The following is a 21,863-nucleotide window of genomic DNA, read 5'->3' as shown; positions in this document are numbered from 1 at the left end:
TACAAGGAGCGTGCGTAGCAACGTCACAATATGGTGAAAGTCAGTACAGTTGTGCAAGCACCACCTGAGGTTCGACATCAAATATAAACACAAGGCCCTCGAAGGTGTTGCAGTATTTTTTTTGATTATTATTTATTTAGGCTCTATGCTGTAATAATAAAATATTAATACTATTCATATACACGTCAAATGTGTGTGGAGTCTTTCTGTGAAGTTGAGCTGTGGTTGGTGTACACGCTGTTGAAACACCAGGGGGCGCCAGCAGCTCGTTCTTCCACAGCAGACGTTTGCAGCGGAAGTGACGCGGGCGCCGTTGATTGGGGACGTCGGGTCCCACGAGCCGGCGCGCGGGGAGGCGCGCGAGCACTTCCGTGTTTCCAGCTGGTGCCGTAAAGTGGTTCGGGTCGGGGGCGAGTCGGGACTCGTAAGACGCCGAGTTGTGTGACAAACGAGTAGAACCGTGTTAAGGGAAGAATGTTCCGTTAATAACCTTATTTTATTTGGAAAACTTTTTTGTTTAAATAGGACCGTTACTGTAGCTTGTCTGGCGCCGTTGGTCTAGAATACAAACGTTACAAAGTGTGTGTTCAATATTTTCTATGCAACACATGATTTCATCTCATGCTTCAAAAAAAAATGCACAGTGCCGTATTAACTAAAGACAGTTACAACTGATCTTGTAGTTAAAGGTTTTTCTAGGTGAATTTTAACTGTGCGTGCGTGTGTGTGTGTGTGTTTGTGTGCGCGGCTGTAGGAGGGAGAATGGCCAGCTTGTGGAGAACCTACCAGGGTTTAATGGCGAAGTATCCGTGGACCGTCCAGATAGTGACTGCAGGTATCAACGCACACAAACGCGAGTGCACGGTGTTAGAGCACAAGGGGACGCTACGTGATCGTGTGTCATGCGTTGGTATTTAAGACTCGCAAGAGGTCCCGGGGGGGCTCCCGAGCTTTAATAGTCGCACTTGTTTGATTTGTAAGACGTTGGAACTATTCGAGAATGCAAAGAGAGTGACACTTTTGATTGTTGTTTTCACTGTTATCTCCCTGTCTATAGTATGAGTAGTATGGACTGAATTGTTATCTCACAATAAATTGTATTTTCAGATTGTGGCCCCATCGATAAGGTGGTATAAAACGGGGTCTGTGGCCTAATGCGTATCAAATGGGGGCATCCGTGATACGAAGAAGGTTAAGAATCGCTCGTGTAATATGGCAAGACTAAGGTGTATACTTCTATAGATGAGGCCTTTTCACAAAGCACTGTTTTGTTTTCTAACCCAACCTCAACTGTTTTCCTGATTTTAGCTCCAAGTCACTGAGGATTAAAAAAAAAAAAAAAAAAAAGGAATGATAGTAGAAACTTGGACCAAAGGACAGAGGCTACTGTTTGTATTCAAAGTCCACTGCTGAAAGGCCTCTTACTTACTGGCCTCTTTAGACCTTGTTATTAATATTATTTGGATGATGATGATGTTCAAGGCGGAAGAACACTGTCAGCCGTCTTTGAATGAATGCTGTAAAGTGCTATGTAGCATCGGGTACATCCGATTTGTTCTATTCATCTATATCTGTATATCTGTCATTCAAGCCTGAACATTTTCAAGCTTTACTTGTGAATCCAGTCAAATTAGTACAGTAGAGTATATATCAAAACAATATAGATATTGTGATATGAGACTGACTATATATTGTCTGGGATTTAGGTGAAGTTAATTTAGGTTAACAATATAAACGTATAGTTGGATATAGCTAAATGTTGTCTTTAAGGCTTCATTACAGTAAATAGGTTCAGTTTTCTGAACTCAGGCCGTTCTAGCCATTCTAATCAATGCCTCTGCTGTCTTGGTCATAATATCCACATTACAAATGACTGTTTCTCAAATATTTCCTGTGTGTAAATATCTTCTGAAAGCACTAATGGTCACCCCCAAAGTATCGGCTAAACTATTGCAGTATTTGGTTTTCTCAACATCGCCTCTTCTTAAAATAAGGTTCTCTGCTTTTGTAATCGTGGTACTTTATCAAATGCATAATGAGAAAAAAATCACAAGAATGTAGCTCTACAAACACTAGGTGGCAGCAGTAAACATTATAGCTAATATGTCTTTTCAAATACTATTTAAAAAAAAAAAGTGTAAAGGGAAAAAAAAACTTTGCATTTGCAAGAAAAAATAATCAAGTGAAGAAATCATTTTGCAAGCTAGATTGTTATGAATCACTTCATAGGTTTAAAAACTAGAAAAAAAAATATGACAAAAAAAATTATGACTCAATATAAGCTATATAGAGGCTTTATTAATAACTAAAATAGTAAATAAAATTTAAATCCTCAAACACATCAAATATGGTATTTCACAGCAGATTTCTCGGCTTCCTCTCCAAGCCTTGAGTCAAGTCTGTGTTGTCCATAATGGTGTGTGTGTGTGTGTGTGTGTGTGTGTGTGTGTGTGTCTGTCTTTTCTAGGTCTTGTGTTTATGTAATGAAGATTACAGTCTCAAGTGACTCATCACCGTTGTCCATATTTGTATCAAGATGGAGAGAATAGGAAGTCAGGGAGAGGGGAGGGGGCAGGAATACAAAGAGAAGGCTGTGGCTTTGTGTTCCATATAATCCACATCATTTGGCCTTGGCTTAACGGTAAATAAGTAATGTTTTTATCAAATTCCAGTTACACAAATTGACCATGATATACCTGTTCCAAATGTTGTTGATCAATGCTAGTCAGTCTAGTGGGAGTAAAAAAAAAAAAAAAAAGAGAGATATTTATACATCTTGCACTGTTAACAGAGAATTTCAATTAACAGAAGTTTAGTTATTTGTCGCTAATTGTCCAGTTTTACTCATTACACCTTTAAGAACATTCCAGTTTTTGTTCCCTTTTCTGAATTGAGATGAAAATAAACAGAAGTGGCTGTCGGAAAAAAAAAGGCTAAATCAAAAACACTGAGGGGGAGGAAAAAAAAAAAAAGGGCTGGTGAAGTGCTTCTTAAAACTCGACTGACAATCACATTTTGAAGTGGTATGCAAGGAAAAACTGATTTGCTAAGAGTGTGTGTGTGTGTGTGTACTCATTTGTGAATAGTAAAAGCCACAATTTAACAATGATTTGGGCTATTAAAAACTACTACTACGACTATACTGTATATTAGCAATAAAAACAAGCATACACTGTGAATTTGTTCAGTTTGGAATGGAATAATCGACATTAAGGTGGCTGAAATGCCTTTTACACAAGTATCTTGTCTTAGTTTGTTCAATTGTTGTGCAAAAATATTTCTTCATGGGTAAATTTGGATGTTTCCAAACCTCTTCTATCCGTATGAATGAAGGATTCACTAGTCTGCCATTTTGACACATTTGTTTTTATTACCCATCACTTTACGGCACCTGTGGTCAGCCGTGTCCCATATCCAGTAGATCAGATTGAGTTTGCAGCAAGTTCAGTCTCTGCTTTGCCCCCCCCCCCCAGTGTTTTTATTTTACAACCATTCAGTCAATATACCTGAATTAAATTGACAGGAAATACATGTATTTACTGTCTCTCGAAGTGACATTTGCACTGCCCCGTGTGTGTTTGTGTGTGTGTCCATGCCCCTCCACACCCTGTCGGCCTCTTCGGCCTTTATTAAGTCTCCATTTGACATTTTAAGGAAAGGTTATCCGCCATCAGGCCAGCTGGGTCTGCGGCCAACATCATAACACGGCGGCGCGCAGAAAAGCCGCTCGCTATCAGAATAAGGTGAAGAACCCGAAGAAGATGATATCATGAGTAAGGTGTTTACACACGTTCTTTCAACAAACTGAGTTTATGGGTGAGGAGGTGACGACAACAGAGGAAGCGGCGTCTACACTACACTCCAATTTTTAATTATCTAATCTGATTTAATCGGAACATTGTTTCAGTATTACTTCAAAAGTAAGGGTACCTGCTACTGTTTGCCATAACACACGCTTTGGTTCAACTGGTGAACAGTAGAATGTGTTCTGGAATACCACGATCACAAGACTTTCCATCTCTTGTTTTAAAGACCTTGACAAAAATTGCAATGTATTTTTATATCGAGTCACAATTTCTAATGAATTATAATAATTATTTAATTTCAGTATTCGGTTTGGGATGGTATTGAATCTGGAGGCAGCTACAAATTCCCATCTTCAAAGGTATCGGGAGGGTACTATTCAACAAGGCAGCAACTTCTGATGCGAAGGTGATTCATCAGTACACATCCGGCACTTTGGTTTCAGGGAATTCTGCTCCCTCTTAAATATCACTTTCCTCGCGGTTAGGGCTGAGGTCAAACTGTGGCTCCGAAATTTAATGTTTTTACAAATGTGTGGATGTGTGAGCATTTCTTTTAGACAATGAATGTTGTTGTGGCGAAGCGATGCAACATAGCTGTGTGTGTGTGTGTGTGTGTGTGTGTGTGTGTGTGTGTGTGTGTGTGTGTGTGTGTGTGTGTGTGTGTGTGTGTGTGTGTGTGTGTGTGTGTGTGCTGGCAATTTGTTGAGTGGTGTGACCTGCTCCATCATCTTGACTGGCACCCCAGGCACATCGGCAAAATTCCAATGAGCTGTTTGCCACCATTAGTTATCACACGTCTTCCCGTCTTTCTCTCCCTTTATGTTCTTCCTCTTGTTCTGTGCCTCAACCTCTGCTCATCTATGAAAGCAAACCGCTGTGCTTCGATGATTGCTGCCTACAGCAAATACCCCCTTTTTTTTAAAAGTATCACTGAGCTTTCCAACATCTCTTTCTTTGCCTTTGTACAACAAGGGGATTTCAATTTGCACCTAAATATTTTGGAAACTTAGTGGGTTTTTTTCAGTGTCTGATGGGGCTTGCATTTAGTCTTACTCTTGCATTTACTCTTGGTTAGATTTCTTTGTAGCTATGACCTTTAAGGCTCTATTACCCCCCCCCCCCCTTCCTCAAGGAAATCTATGAGCATCTGTTGTAGCCCAAGGACTTCTAACTGCCCAAGATGGAGGCAGAGGAAGAGCCCTTTACATCTCTTGTGATTGGGGCCAAGCATGAAAATGCCCCAACTGTGTTAAATTGAGCCCAGATTAATCCCACACACTTATACGGTTCCACTCGCCCTACTCTCAGTGGAACTGTACATTGTACATACTGCTTTTACCAGTCATGTACTAGCCTGCAAATACAACTGGATTCCATTCAGCTACTCCTTCACCCCTCAATACTTACTTCCCACCTCAATACTTCGCCCCTTCTTCAATACTTTTATTGAGTGGTCATGCTGTCCATGAATGAAAATCGTTTTATGCTAATTGATTCTGGACACACGAGCAGGTGATTAATTTCGATTGGCTTTATGTTAGGAGATTAAAGGCCTCTCACACCAATAAGAAAATGTCTGTGATTAAGGACAGGCTGATGGCTATGTACTGTAAGCTTGTGGGTGCAATTAAGCACCTCTCTCATACCCCACACACATACGCACACACACGCACACACACACACACACCCCGTATTCAGAAAACATTTTATGTTACCACGAAGAGGATCCCAAATAGCAGTTAATGTTTCTAGCTAAGAGCTTCTCTTAAACCCTATTCACAAAGCTGCTGAGACCAACTTTTACTAAGGAATGGGGAGAAATCTTAAGCTAAGAGAAAGGGTGGGGATGACCTCGTTGCTATGGATGATGTCATGTTTCATGAACAAGCTTACTTACTATGCCCACAGTGATGGGGATGGGTCTCATCATAGAAATACTGTAGAAAGAGGTATCATGTTGCCATATTCAAATAAAAATGTCAGTGTCACTGATTACACATGAAACCAAGAATAATATATTGACTAGTCAAGTATATGTTCAACTAATTGTCAGCGGCCTCTTACACGTCGGTATCTCTACTGGCGGATGACTGAGATATACCTGCTTCGTCTGCGCTGCATGGTTGCATTTTTTCCTGTGGCCAAGGAGCGTAGAGTTGTCAGAACTTTAATCTCTGCTGGTATTGGGTTGTTTCTGTTTGTTAGGGAAGTGACTACATCCCTGACTAGCTCTACTATTATCATAATACCCTAGCAATTAAGGTGATACCTTTTAAAAGCTCAGTATCATTTCATGCTTCTAAGAAGTTGACATGATTTCGATGAGGACTGCCAGCAGCAGCCATTTTCGGATTGTTTGTGATTTTGGTCTTAGTGATTTAGGAGTCCTCTTGAGTACCACCTACCTTTTCACAGATTTATGAGCTGGTTTAAGCGTTAAAACGCTTTGTGAAATACTCTTTAAAATGTAGGAGTCCTAAAATTAGACTGACACGCCTATTATTTTGAAGAGCTTCTCCTAAATCAGCAAGTTGGGAGCTACTTTTATCCTTAAGATGTTTTGTGAATACGGGCCCTGGACTTCAGCCCTCAACCCAGTGGCAGTTGTCTCACTGTTGGACAGTTGGGCACCAAATCCATCCTTCATAACAGAAAACATTAACAATTCTCTAGACTAGTGGGCTTCAACTGGGGGTAAAAAATTGGCTGACCGACTGCAGTACCGCTGTGGACACCTCAGGGGTCCACGGCGGTACTGCAGGGGGTCCCCCATTATTATTATTAAAATTTTTTTTTTTTTTTTACAGATAAATTATTTTTGTGAAAATAAGAAAAATGTACTTATGACAACAAATAGTGTGGAATAAACTTCAACCATTTGTGAAACCTTTATTGTCTTTGTGAAAACAAGAAACAGGTGGATTTCGCTGTATTTTTTCCATACAGACCAGTCATGCTTAGTCTCTCCGTTCTGTCATTTTTTGTTTAATTACTATAAAAGCTATATAGCTAAGTTATATGGTTGGTTATTAAACTAGGAACTATACGGTAAAACACAAATTAGGGGAACATAAGGAAGGAAACAATTCTAGCATTAACAATGTTACAATGTTTCCCCGCATTCACTTTGCTCTCTTAATTTGTTATTTGGTCCTCTTTAAGAATGGTTCGATTTATTTTTTATTTTTTACGCTTATCCCTGTATCCCTACTCACCCCTCTTGTAGTTCAAAGGTAGTTTTTATTTATCTTATCTCCATACTCCTATCAGGAGTTCAAGCAAGTAATGGGGGACAACTCCACAATCTGTGTTCAATGCAAAAACTCAGGCAACGCTAACATGATGAACATAGTTCTGAACATTCAGAACTATTCCTTTAAAATCATCAAAAGGTCAGATGGTGGCATTCGCCCACCTGCCTTTGGAAAGCATTTCTTGTTTAACACGTTTTGTCTTTTTACTTTATTGTGCCTTATCATTTTTATTTGGATTATTTACTATTTATTTAATAATAATTTTCAGTGTAGTAGCAAGGACAAAGCAGTCTGTGTATTTTATATATTTTAATATTGGAGAGATGTCAAAACATTATTTAGCTCACCTTTATACAGTAGGCATCAATTAAGGAGTGATTCATATATCTCAGCAATTACATAAGCATGAATATAGTTGAGTAAGCATGAGTGATGATTTTGAGAAAAATGTTTACTGAAAAGATAAAAGCACAACCTCGGATCATACAGGAGGAAAACAATGAATGGTTTTACATAGGCATTGCTCAAGTAAATGGAGTACACAAAGTATCTGAAAAGCATACGGTTCACGCAGCTGTGGGGAGATTACCTTCAGCTAATTAACATCCCATAATGCTGTGGTAGTAACTGTCAATCATTGCAAGAAGCTGAATGACTAATGCCTATTTTAATCCCAGAAGACGGGAAATTAAAGTTGCAGAGGGGTTGATTTCTTACTGAAACACACATTTGTGAGTTATTTTCCCAGTGTGTTAAACTCTAAGGGGTTACAGGTTATTTTGCGAAATGCAGTATGAAAAACAGTCAAAACGAACATAAATTCTCAAATTCTTTGAATTCTCACTCAGTCTTGACTGGAATATTTAAAACAAAGATCCACATAGTCAGAATACTCAATAGAGAAAAATAAAGTTTAACTCTGCCTCCCAACAGCTGAGTGGTTCAACCAACCATGTGCTATCTGTACCAATTGTTTACAAGAGAATGGAGCCTCTGCAAACTGGTGAATAGTTTGTACTCGGGGCTTGCACACACGACACATCTTTTTGTGCAACAATATTAATTTTAGTGTCTATTTTATTTCTATTATACCTACAATTTTTTCCTTAACCATTCACTTTCTTTATCCCTCTCGGCCAGGCTCATTGGTCGGTGCTGGTGATGTCATTTCCCAGCAGCTGATTGAGAGGAGGGGGCCTGCCAATCACAGCTTGAAGAGGACGGCCAAGATGATGAGCATTGGTTTCTTCTTTGTGGTGAGCCTAATGGCGTAGGTGTACTCGCTTACAGGTACTCCTCACACGACCGAGTTCCGTTCCTATGACCAGGTCCTTAAGTGAATTGGTCGATAAGCGAGGACCTGTGTTATTCCACGGTTATTTCACGGACTGTGGGAACGAGACTGAGATTGGAGATGAGATGTATACAGTGTATATAGTGGATATAGTGTGTATATAGTGTATATACAGTAGTATATATGATGTATATAGTATATATAGTATATAAAGGGTGATGCAAGATGAGATGCTTGATGCTGAGACGCTGCAGCGTTGTACAGAGCGTACAATACAGACTGGTCAGAGAGCTGGTTGTAAGTCCGAACGGTCGTTAAACAGGTAGATCGTTAAGTGGAGACTACCTGTAACAAATTGGAGCCTTTTGATTAAAAATAAAAAATAAAAATTTTCAAAACTTAAAATTGTTCGGACTATGTCAAACATATGACATGTTATCATGACTCATTCATGATATCATGAATGTAATTTTCATATTGAATATATAAGTAATTCTGAGTAGAAGCCACTTAAGCATAATATTTCCAAATGTAACACCACAAAGAGCAAATTTGTTATTAGATTCTTAGATCATTTTAGGAATAGCTTTCTTGCATGTTTCAGTCAACTGAATATTTCAGTCAGTACAAACGTCATTATGCTGGGGTCCAGATAAAGTCATCTCCATTGTAGCGCCCTTTTCTTGCAACTTCTGTCTTAAATGGCTTGTACGCTAATGTGTCATGCACCCCCCTCCCGCTCAGGGTCCAGTGATAGGAGGCTGGTACAAGGTTCTAGACAGGCTGGTGGCTGGAGGAACCAAAAGCGCTGCCATGAAGAAAATGCTTGTTGACCAGGTAAGAGACACACCTAAGGGCCTGTAATTGACCCTAATTGCCTCATCACATCCAGATGGATTTCCTGGGCCGTCAACATGTATTTTAACAGTTAGAGAAATTCCAAAATTGGCAGAAAAGCTTTTTTTGCAATTTCTGGATACACAAAATAGGCCAGGGAGCAGAAATGCTGATTTTAGCAACTAGACGATAATGTGCACATGCTGAAATTGAGCAAGTTCCTCATACTTTAAGTAGTGGGACAGAACATCACATGCCCTTGCATGAGCACATGAGCGTGTCCATGTTTCCATCTTTACCATACAGCTCGAGGGGGAAAATATCTAATCCTCCCATCACCAGGTGAGTGAACAATGAAGAACGTTTGCTATACTCCTTCGGGATCGCTTTGATGAGGAGGAGGAGGAGGAGGAGGAGGACAATGAGGTTGCTGTGCTGCCCTCTCCTACAGAAAAGGGGATTAAGTCCTCGCATGGTGCAGGAGTAGCCTTTTCAGAGGACATAGCCATGATTACACACACAGCTCCATCCGAATTTGACATCCCACATGCTAAATGAATTGTCTTTCCTTCCTCTCCCCCGCCCCCCAGTATTCATCCCCAGAAATATGGTTAACAAAATAATTTCAAATCCCTACAGGAGATTTTTTTTTTTTTTCATTCCTCTTCCTGCAATATTCTACAACCATCAAAGAAAAGAATGTGTGTAAAAGTGTTCAATCACAGAACATTCCACACAGATTCCTACATATGATTTAATATATGTGCAAAAGTTTAGTGCTTTTAGAAATAATCTTCAAGTAGCTCTTTATAATTCTGGTGCGCTTACTGCAATTGTGGTAAGGGACAGACTATATTCACAGCGTTTCGCCCATGGTTTTGCCCGTTTCGCCCATGGTTTTGCAGGACGTGAAGGTGATGGTTTTCTCTACTCTACCATCTCTAGTAGAGGCTAAGTTAGGTGTGAGGTCTCCGTTAAGATTCGTGTTAGGTCTACAAGTGATTCCTGTACACCCAAGGAGAAAGGCTTTGAAGACATGGAGTGCTGCTGGGATACTGACTGTTCATTGCCTCATGCTAGCGGCTGCAGTTTGTCGGGATCGCAGGGCACTTTTTTCCCCGTGGAATTAGAGAGTTCTGCTTAGTGTTTTATCACTGTCAGTGTGTCTGTGTTGGCGTGTGCGTGCAGATCTGCCCCAAAAAGTCCCCCTGATAGTCCACTCCAATTTCCCCCAATAAGTCTGACGGACTGACAAGGGGATTCAGGTTCAACATGGGGTCTTCAGTTCCCGTCATGATTTGTCGAAGTTGATTTGGCTTCCTGTCCCGGTAATTGAGCGCTGATGCTTAACGCAGGGATTTGCCCCCCTAAAACCCTCCCAAACAAATCTGGGATGGCCGGATCCAAAAGGCAGGCTGTATGTAATTTATATTTCTGTGTAGCTGGTAGTTCTGAGCAATTAGGGCTTGATTTGGTGTTTTGATTTTATTTTTTACTAAAGTTTGATTGAAATATTTTTTGAATACGTTTTAACGTATTAACGCTTGTTATCTCGACACCATTGCAAAAGCACAGCATCTACGGACCAATACATTAAAACCATCACTTATAACCACTAATATTGTGTAGGTCCCCCTTGTGCCGCCAAAACCGCTCGGACCCGTCAAGGCATGGACGCCACAAGACCTCTGAAGGTGTCCTGTGGTATCTGGCACCAAGACATTAGCAGTAGATCCTTTAAGTCCTGTAAGTTGCGACGTGGGGCCCCCTTGGATCGGGCTCATTGTTCCAGCACATCCCACAGATGCTCGATCAGATCAGACCCTAACCCCAGCCTTCCACATGATCCACATGAAATTGTGATTCATCAGACCAGGCCACCTTCTTCCGTTGCTCCACGGTCCAGTTATGATGCTCAGGTGCCCATTGTAGGTGCTTTAGGTGGTGGACAGGGGTCAGCATGGGCACTCTGACCGGTCTGCTGCTACGCAGCCCCATACACAGCAAGCTGCAATGCACTGTGTGTTCTGACACATTTATACCATAACCAGCATTAACTTTTTAAGAAAATTGGGCTACAGTAGCTCTTCTGTGGGAGACAGGCAAGAATTTGCACCCCACGCGCATCAATGAGCCCATGGGTGACCATGACCCTGTCGACTGGTTCACCGGTTATTCTTTCTTGCAACACTTTTGGTAGGTACTAACCACTGCCTACCGGGAACAACCCACAAGACCTGCCGCTTTGGAGATGCTCTGACCCAGTCGTCTAGCCATCACAATTTGGTCCTTGTCAAAGTCGCTCAGATCCTTGTGCTTGTCCATTTTTCCTGTTTCCAACACATTAACTTCAAGAATTGACTGTTCACTTGCTGTCTTATATATATCCCACCCTTTTACAGGTGCCATTGGAACGAGATAACCAATGTTTTTCACTTCACCTATCAGTGGTTTTAATGTAAAATCTTTAATGTTTCTTATCAGATTCACAACCTTCTAGAAGAAAACAACATTCTGGAGAAGTTTCAGTCAGGTTTCAAAGCCAATTGCTCTCACCAAAATAATTTAAGACTTAACACTGATGCCAACCAAGATTTTTCAAGCAACAAGATATAATTTCCGGTGTTGCACAAGGGGGCTGCCTTGGGCCCTTGATTTTCTCACTTTACATGCTTCCATTAGGTGACATCATTAGACTACAAAATGTCGTAATGATGTGAAATCTATACAACTGCATATTTATGTGAAGCCCAATCTTGTAGATGCTGTAAGCTCCCTCACTTCTTGTCAATTGACTACCGATGATCGGATGATTACAAACTTCTTCAAACTTAATGAAGATAAGACAGAAATCCTTTTGGTCGTCCCCAAAGCCAAAATGAAGGGAACTCTCTGCAAGAACTGGAAATTGAAATCTCTGGATCTAATAGAAGGTAGAAGTAACAAGCATGGGTGTTATTCCTGGGTTTTATTTAAAAATGTAATTCCCATCTAAAGAAGCTGACCAGAACAACATTCTTTCATTTTCGAAACATTGCCAAAATACGGCCCTTAAAAACCCCTAACGATGCGGAAAGGCTTACTCAAGTCGACTGGACTACTGCAATGCCCTTTTTGCTGGCCCTCCTAAAAAGTCTATCAAGAGGCATCAACTTATTCTGAGCTCGACAGCTAGACTTTTACCAAAAGCAAAGAAAACAAGAGTGCTGGATCTGGATCACTCCAGTTTTAGCTACAGTGTATTGCATTGGCTCCCAGTTTCCTTTAGAATCGATTTTCAAACTCCTCTTACTTAAAAAAAAAAAGCCTTAATTGCTTAGGACCAGTCTATGTTACAGAATCACTGTCCTCTATGTTACATCAAGAGCCCTTATGTCTTCTACTGCAGGCCTGTTAGAAGTACAATACCCTGTTCAAAAATAAGATTGGAGATGTAGCTTTTTTTAAACACCCTCGCCTAAGTTATGGAACACACTACCAAAGAATATTGGAAAGGGGGTTCTGATCTGTAAGTGCTAAAGTGCTAATGCTTCAACATATCTTTTCAACTCCACTTTTCATGAGTATTCATTCTAGCTCTTTAAATTGATTGTTCTTTTCATGCAATTTTGTATGACATAACATATTTGGCCTTCCATTTTTACTTGATTTTATTATTTTAAGGCTTTTATTATTCTACGCTGTCTTTATATTTTACTCAAATAGCGATTGGGCATCCAATTCCAAAAGGAGAATTGAAGGATTGCATTAAATGGAGTAGTAATAGAGTAATGGAGAGTATAATCTGTTTGAGCACTGATAGTAGTGAACACTGATAGAAAGAAGTAAGATAGTTCATAGTAAGATATATCATTTATTTTCAAGGTTTTCTGACTTTCTGGCTTATGGGAACTTTTTGCAGTGTAAGATAATGATTGAAACTTATCACAAACACCCAATATGCAACCATCACATTATTTGCATACTCAAACCAAAATGTTATCCAGTTAACACAGTAATTGTTTTATCTACCGGTGTGTGTCTCCATGTAGCTGTGTTTCGCACCATGCTTCCTGGGAGCTTTCCTCTGTATCTCCGGGACTCTGAATGGACTGACAGCGGAGCAGAACATCGCCAAGCTCAGGAGGGTGAGGCAGCCTTTCACTGCAGTTACTCATCTCTGTGTTTACTTTCCTTGTTTTTATTTGAAATTTGTTTTAAAAGAAAGCAAAGCCGCAGAAAAGAAAAAAACACACAAAAAAAAAAAACCTCCATCAATTAAGAAAAAAATACTTGAATAAAGAAAAAAATTAATATTAAAATAAGCAAATTGACATACATATATACTTATATGACATATATATATTTACCCCATATTTGCCGCACAGACCACACTTATTATACTGTCTTGTACTGGCATAGAAGTGAATTTGCCATTAATGCCTCATTCATACGGCAGTATGCAAAATGGATATTCAGTCCAGTACTAGTATACAAGTACTGCCTTCAGTGTTCAATATTGCCCGTCGCAACCGCAGATGGAACCCTCCTGTAAAAAGTGAGATTTTCTCAAATTTTCCTGTTTCCTTAGTGTACTCATTGAACAGACAGATGAGCCGAAAAAAAAAGATTTTGTTTTTAGTTTGAGAGATATTTTTCTTAGTTTGTCAGTAATGGTGTGTGCAGCCCCTTGAGTGAACTATTGACCCATTTTTCCCTGTCTGAAATTGGTCCAAATATCACATTATTGGTTGCATTACAGTTGGTCATGCAACTTTCTTCAAGGTTAATTTACATTCTATAATCGTGAATACACATCGTAGGTAAGTCTTATCATGTCGTATTATAGGCAAGACTGAAGACGGTTGGGGGACTTGTTGGCCCTTTTTCCTAAAGTTCTTTTTTTTTTGTTTAAAGCAGATTTTTTTTTCTTTTTTTTAGTCAGTAGAAGGCTCTCATTCACCTCATTAATATCCATGAAAGAATTGACAAAACAAGTGTTAGTCAACTTCATTTGAAAAACAATAACATTATAAAGAACATGAACGTCAATGCTTTAATCCAGCTTTATGTTATACTTTGACAATCTTTTAAAATCTGCTCACTTACTGCAAGCTTTGTGTTTTTAAAAATTGTAAGAATGAATTCATTTGTTTTGTCTGTTTTGGTATCAAATTTTCTCCTTTAGTCCCTGTAAACTTTTGTGGATGTAAAAATATCCAACAAAATTAAGTGTATAACATTTGATTTCATTAAAGTATAATATAGCATATATTCTGTCATCAATTTTGACACCCCAAGAGCACGGGCCTCACACTTTGGGAAACACTGGTTTAAAGTATACTGTCTTGCAATTGTCTTGACTTGTCTTGTAATCCAATCACGCTGCTGTAGCTTGACATACGGTTTTCACAAATACTGTTGGGACACCCTTGGTGGATATGCCTAGATATTAATTTTCCCGCTGTTGAGAGATGCAGTCATGAAAACCTTCCGCAAGGAAATTGATTGGGCAAAGTGGGGTCTTTTTCAGATAATTAAAAACAATTGTATATGAGGTCATTATTATGAAAAAGCCATTTCCTCCGGAGTGCCGAGAGATGAATGGGGGACAAGTGAAGGGAGGGGAGGTATTGCAGAAATAGCAACGCCCGAGTGACTCATTCCTTTGTGTGTGTGTGTTGGTGTTTACGCCTGCGTGGGCGTGCATGTCTTATTCAATATACCAAGAGATCGCGTGCGCATGCGCAGATGCATGTATATCCATGTTTGTAGGACTAGGCCAGGCGATGTCTGATCCCAGCTCAAATGGACCGTCACCGCCTTGCTTACACGCCATCCTTCTGCTCACCAAACAGCAGCAGCATCAATTATTTGCCTAAGGGGAGACAACCCCGCCCCCCGCCCCTCATTCCCCCAGTTAGACTGAGAGCCCCAAAAGACCAATCGGGTAAATGTCAGCAAAGACAGAAAACAAATGAAGAATGTGTTTCTTACAGCAAGCAGACCTAATGACCTCTTTCTAAACACATCTGAGATGGAGCAATTGAGGGCTGATGTGACGACAAGCCGGACTTCTACAGTACTCTGACATCAAATAGAAGGTATATGACGAGAGGAGGGAGTATAGTTCAAAAACATTTATATATCAGTACCGATACAAATGGCTTGACTTCAATAACAGTTCCTAATATATATATATATATATTTATTTATTTTTTTTATTTTTTTGTTATTTTATTTTTTTTTACTTGTTTGTTTATTTATTTTGTCATACATAAGTACAATCTAAGTTTTGAATTCCAATACCCAGTTCAAATTGGGTATTGGAATACACTGATTGGAACCCCACTTTGTTTCCTCTGAATTTGAATCATTAACTTCTCAGCGTTTATCGGGCTAAAAGTATCCGGAGCACGACAATTTAAATTTTAATCGTGATTTTACCTGAAGTACAAGAACGTTGCTGCAATTTGATTCGTTTCAGGAGCGGGCCGCTTTGTGACATGAACCGATGTTACATAACTCTGGTTTCCGTCTCTGGGTGCGCATTCCCATTCGGAGGGTTGCGCTGTGTAGGCCGCATCGTGTTTTCTCCGCGAGCTGAGCAACCAGGAGACGACAGACCAGGGAGCCGATGCGGTGTTCCATGTAAACTCGAAAATCATGCTGGGTTTCCGAGAACCCGGAAAACTCTAATACCTACCTAACACGACTAAACTGGACCCTGTGTATTGCCTGCAGTTATAGTGTTAAATCACGGTTGCTCTTTGGTAAACGCAATGTAAACGATCGTAGAGTTCTGCTGTAGCTGTATGTCTTTCTAATTTTGATTTTCCCGTAAATGTCCAGTATTTTTAACCTTAAAAAGAAAAAGGTTGGTGGCACCGCAATCTCCGCTCTACTGACCGCTGTGCGTCCCTGTTTCTCCAAACAAAACCATTAGAACATAATAATACAATAATAACAGTGTGTTTTTATTGTAGATGTATGTATTGTAATTAAATGGAAAAAAACTAAATAAAAAAAAAACAATGCCTAACGGGGGCAGTTTCTCAGGCCGAAAAGGAGTTGTGAATCTGCACTCGATTGCTCTTCCTCAATGACCCGGATGTGTGAGACTGAAATTGAATTGAAAGAAATGAATTTGAATTGTGAGAACTGAATTGGTTCAGTGAGGATAAAATACAATTTCAGCCAATTAATTCAAAATATTATATTCTGTTTCTAGTTTATTTGAATTCAATTCAATTTTCAATCCAATTATTCAAGTCAAACAATAGAAATTCATTACGTGATTCCAATTCAGTTTATCTTAGCAATTATTCAAGCTGAGCAATTCAAATTTAAATGATTCAAATTCAGTTTCTAGTGACACATACACAGATCGGCCACAACATTCAAACCATCTGCCTAATATTGTGTAGGTCCCCCTCGTGCCATCAAAACAGCTCTGATCTGCAAAACAATGTTTAGGTAGGTACATTCCAAATGAATGCCAGGACCCAAGGTTTCCCAGCAGAACATTAACCGGAGCATCACACTGCCTCTGCCGGCTTTCCTTCTTCACATAGTGCATAGCTGCGATGCACTGTGACATAATTCTATCATAGCAGCATTAACTTTTTCAGCAATTTGTGCTACAGTAGCTCTTCTGTGGAATCGGACCAGACGGGCTAGACTTCACTCCCCGAGTACACAAGGAGCCCGTGGGCGCCCATGACCCTGTCGCCGGTTCACCGGTTGTCCTTCCTTGGACCACTTTTGGTAGGTACTAACCACTGCATACCAGGAACACCCCACAAGACCTGTCGTTTTGGAGATGCTCTGACCCAGTCGTCTAGTCATCACAATTTGGCCCTTGTCAAAGTCAATCAGATGCTTGCACTTGCCCATTTTTCCTGCTTCCAACACATCAACTTCAAGAACTGACTGTTCTCTTGCTGCCTGATTTATCCCACCCCTCGACAGGTGCCATTGTGTCGAGATGAGCAATGTTGTTCACTTCACCTGTCAGTAGTTTTAATGCTGTGGCTGATCGGTGTATTTCTGCCCCTGTTTTGTGCCTAACGGATGGATGAATGGTTGGCCTTCAAAAATAGTTCTGAAAGTGTCACTGCTTCTATGGGCTCCATTTGGTCCCCAGCATCGCCGTACCCTGTTTCAATTCTGTTGGGTTTATTTTGGATGAAAGTTTAGTACAATTTTTATATTGATCTACAAATTTGACTTTTTTTTTTTGTTGTTGACTTGTTTCAACCTTGCCCGTAATCCGTGAGGCACCATAATGAAGGATACGGTTGACGATGTTAAAATCATAATATATAAAAATAAATACATAACAATGTATACATATAAATGAATACATAAGAGGTCTTTTTTCCCCATCGCGCTTAACATTTCAAATCTACTTCTTTTCAGTTTTAGAAAAATATAATTATTCTCTCTCTTTCACTTTCCCCCTCTTTCTCTGTGGTCTCTCCACCCGTGCTCTCTCTGTCCCTCTCAAGTCATAACGAAAAGGTCAAGGGCAAGCTGCGTTACGAGCCCAGACAATAATAATTAGCTTTGCTGTTCTCATGTTTAATTATGTGCACTCAGCCTTTCTTGTAGACCGCCATGCTGCCACACGCTGCACTTCCTTTGAATGTCAAATTCCTCTACATGTCGAGGAATTCCCAGCTCAACCACAGACAAACATAGAATATGCAACCATATCAGTTGTGGCTAGCATAAAAATAATCAGTGTTTGGCTGGGGAACACTTTACCAGAGGGTCTGATTATAGAGGACGGATCCTTCAATCAGTTTTTAATGAGAAAACCGGCAGTGCTAAAGATAGCGGCACACTTTGTGTTCATGCTGTCAAATTTCACACTTGTATTGAATGTCCTAATGTTGTTCTTTGGCAGAACACACGTAGAAGCATTGTCAAGTTGAAAAAAACAATGTTTTTCTGTGACGAGTGAACATTCGAGGAAATGTCAACATTTTTGTTACATCTTAATATGAAGCATAAACAGCGATCTGTGCGACAAAACTTTGGATAAAGACAAAGGATAAGGCAGTCTTGTTAGTAGCAAACTCGGGAGTGTTCTCAATATAGCACTCGCTTCTATAAACTTTAGAAGAGAGTAAAAAATGTACCACCCAGAAAATTGGCAAGACCTAATATTCCTTCCAAGTATTAGAATTGAGATATTCTCACCCCTCTGACGCAAGTATCACAGGTGGCCATTTTACCTTGTTTGGAAAAGTGCCTTGTTCGCCCTTAATTAGAAAACAGTTACAGCCCAGGAAGTAGACAAAAAACCAACAGCTTCCTGGTTTTATATGTCAAGACAAGTTGTGCTGACCTTCAGGTAGACAACAAAAGGGAGTTTTGTGAGGTGTTGTGCTTTGTAAAAGTATAAAGCTTGCTGACGCATTGTTTGAAGTGTTAAATAAATAAATAAAATGTGTTAAATTGCTAAAATTGCTCAAGCAGACATGTTACGGAGCCAATGGCTACACCTTCATTAAAATTGTGTGCTCATTCACAGGGCTGACAAGGTGTATATAGTTCTAGATTGAAAGAAGTCAATCGTGACTTGGTCTTTTCCACACTGAGGGTACAATCCAATTAATAAATGCACCATATACGCCTTTCCCACTGTGCCAAAAACCTGGTAGCACCCGCTAACATACGGCTTTTGTCATCAGTGGGAATGAGAAAACATGCGGTTGCAAAGGACACAAGAAAACCCTATGTTTTTTGTCAAATGTGTGGATCCCTATTTATGCGTCTTACGGGGGATGCTTGGGCATCCAGGCTAGGGCTGTTCACAATCATGAAACCTAAGTTGTCAAAAAAATTCAGCTGAATATTTTCTTCAACTGAACGCACCCAATTTGCATTTAATTTATGCAAAATTTGAAACATCAGTTTAAAGTTCTCTTGAGATGTCTATGGGAACGTGATTGACAAACAATTGTAACCAGGCAGTTGTCTAATAATTGTGACAGCTAAAAGGCTGGCTACAGTTAACGTTAAAGTTAATGATGTATGATTTGAAGTTTCATGGATCACACTGAGTAAGGGATACTGTGATGTTTCTTAGGGACAAAGATGAAATCATCATTGGTGGCCTGTCAGAGTATTACGCTGCCCATATTAAATAAATTTCTCTTTTCAATCGCAGGATTATGGCGACGCCTTGGTGTCAAACTACTATGTAAGTTTTCCCCCTATCTGGCCAACACGTAGATATTTTTATTGATATTCTCATGTACACTCGATCGGACAAATGAATTGTGTGCAGTAAATACAGAATTGTTTATTAACAGTCAATTCATCGCCCCTCAGCCGCTGTCCAACGTTAATATCAACATAAAAGGTGGACTGTCTACTGAGGTTATTGTGTTTTCTGTTTCAGCTTTGGCCACCAGTACAGATTGCCAACTTTTATTTTGTTCCTCTACACCACAGGTAAGTGTCAGTAAGCGGTATGAAACAAGGATCCAACGTCATTATGAGCAATTCTTGCTAGGTTGTCTTCTAAATGTGTCTTAGAAATCTTATGTAAAAAAACAACAATGTTCATCAACATTTGGACAAATGTATTGGTTTTACATCGATATCAAGCTGGTTACCTGTGGAATTTTTGAGGGAATCCACAATGGCGTCACAGACTACCATCAAATCCCTATCCTGGGAAATAAGTCGTTCCAAAAGTTTGATTTTATTTCATTTCTCGAATATAATTGAAGACATCAAGAAATTTCGTCCATTGTTTTCATAGGCGTCATTGTGACTTTCAGATGACTAAAAACAATTATATACAAGGTCAAATAAATAAAACTACACAAGCTGAAAAACTGCACACTATGACGCAAAAAAAAATGATTTACCTTCACAGAAAGGTTATACATCGTTAGTGGTGAAGTCTTGAGCTTAATCTCATAAAAATCGACTGCAGTTGTCTGGTTCTGGCTGCTCTAAGGTCTGAAATTCTCCACTTTACAGATTGGCTGTTGTCCAGATCGTAGCTGTGGCCTGGAATTCCTACCTGTCCTGGAAAGCCAACAAAATGTGAAGGACGATCGCATCTCCCGCAACAATGCCTCACATTCCCAGCACCGTCAGCTCGGGTGGCGATGACTTGTAACACACCCCCTTGGATCGCGACGTGTGTAGTTTACATAGCTTTACTTGGTCTTTTGATATTTCCAATCCCGAGAAACTGTGATTGAGTCACTTCTAAAGTCGGGGGCGGGGGGAGTACTTGTCTCACCCGAGTGACAGATTCACACATGAAAGTCAAACTTGCATTACAGCATCATCTGCGAGAGTTTGTTGTTTGTGGTAATTGTTTTGGCACCAATTCCAAACACTCTCGTTTAGACGTATACTGACATCACAGAGAAGCATCACTGTCGAAGGAAACAAACTAGTTTCCCCAATATTATGGAATGTTGTTGGTTGTTTTTTTTTTTTTTTAATTAGAATGTGTTGACGAGTAGGCTGTCGTTTTAAATAACCTATCTGTATTCAAATCTCCATGTCTGTTAGAAACGAAAATGCAATTAAAATGCACATTTTCCTTTCAAAAGCGATATTTCTGTCTTGAGGATTGCTGACATTTAAACTGACCTTGCTGCTCTCCTTAACCTGTAGTTGGGTATGAATGAATGGGGGTTGGGGGGGCTTTTTTCAAGCGGGCGGGGTGGGAACAAAGTTGAGGCTGCTGTGCGTGGCTGTCAACCAAATTAACTGCACACAAACAAACCAGAGCTATATCCGGGAAACGGCAAGGGGAATGACTCTGACAAATCCATTGAAAATCTGCCAAATAGCTAGTTTCCTCGAGGATATGCGCTTCTCCCAAGAAAGTTGGAATGCATTTTCTTCTTTCGACACCCAGGCTCCCACTGTTCCATACGCATGCCAAAGTAATTAACTGACGATGGATAAGCTCAATGGTGCTCCAAGTTTTGTGCACGTGGCAGAGTATGACTTGCGTAGGTGCTTGAAATATCTTGGGGAAAATTAAATATATTATAGTATCCACTTTATAGATTGTATTCAACTAAATAGGACCCAACAGACTATATTGGATCATAACTAAAGGGGTTTAACATAACAAACATATAGGTCTTGCAAGCCCTGATGTGCCCAAGGGCAGTGGGGGTGAAGAAATATTCAATAGGTTGAAATGGGATCTGCGGGACTAAAGTATGAGGAGCATTTGCGTACTTTCATATAGGGACGGGCGATAAAGGTATATAATATTGATACCATGATATGAGACTAGATATCATCCAGGTTTTTTTGTCATCATAATATCAGGATAAAGTTGAATGCTTTCTTTAAGGCTGCATTACCCCTATTTTCTGAACTCCATAGACCATGTTCCAACTGTTCTAATCAATGTTTGGGTGTAATCTTCATTACTAATGATTGAGTCTCAAATATTTCTCCGTTAAATATTTTAGAAAGCAGAACATGTATTTGATTCTGTGCCCTATTCAATCTGTAAACAGACAACGGGCTAAGGAAGCTTGAGCCCCTCCACCGCCGTGCACGCCGCCGAAGCCGCTCTCGTTCCACTGATAGAGGCCTAAAGCCGGAGAGTCGTGGTTCAGCACCCCGGACAGCTCCCAGTCCCAACTCAACCTTGGCGCGGACGTTCCTTCTACGCTGCCATGCCTGGTG

General features: G+C 40.1%; 1 protein-coding gene across 4 annotated transcripts; it reads left to right on the top strand.

The window, feature by feature from the left end:
• The first annotated feature begins 370 nt into the window (after nt 1-370).
• mpv17 (mitochondrial inner membrane protein MPV17) lies at nt 371-20,736 on the top strand. Of its 4 annotated transcripts, XM_080020623.1 has the most exons (9): nt 407-424; nt 526-579; nt 755-835; nt 8,201-8,316; nt 9,099-9,191; nt 13,223-13,318; nt 19,351-19,383; nt 19,585-19,637; nt 20,175-20,736. In XM_080020623.1, exons 3-9 carry the CDS (start codon nt 763-765, stop codon nt 20,242-20,244), a joined length of 534 nt encoding a protein of 177 aa, XP_079876749.1. In that variant the 5' UTR covers nt 407-424; nt 526-579; nt 755-762; the 3' UTR covers nt 20,245-20,736. The 4 variants fall into 4 exon arrangements, with proteins under 4 accessions (XP_079876750.1, XP_079876747.1, XP_079876749.1 ...); XM_080020624.1 differs by lacking the exon at nt 526-579 and having other exon boundaries at nt 371-424; XM_080020621.1 differs by lacking the exon at nt 526-579 and having other exon boundaries at nt 378-469; nt 756-835; nt 20,175-20,735.
• Nucleotides 20,737-21,863: the final 1,127 nt, after the last annotated feature.

This window comes from Zeus faber (genome assembly GCF_960531495.2).
Source record: "Zeus faber genome assembly, chromosome: 2".
NCBI classification, from domain to species: domain Eukaryota; kingdom Metazoa; phylum Chordata; class Actinopteri; order Zeiformes; family Zeidae; genus Zeus; species Zeus faber.
Note: the sequence above shows the minus strand (reverse complement) of the source record. Positions and strands in the feature narration are given on the sequence as shown.

Excerpts from the sequence above, each read along its gene's own strand:
- mpv17 (XM_080020624.1), top strand. The coding sequence starts at position 763 with ATGGCCAGCTTGTGGAGAACCTACCAGGGTTTAATGGCGAAGTATCCG. Across the intron at positions 836-8,200 it reads CGTCCAGATAGTGACTGCAG|GCTCATTGGTCGGTGCTGGT; the intron begins GTATCAACGCAC and ends CCTCTCGGCCAG. Across the intron at positions 13,319-19,350 it reads ACATCGCCAAGCTCAGGAGG|GATTATGGCGACGCCTTGGT; the intron begins GTGAGGCAGCCT and ends TTTCAATCGCAG.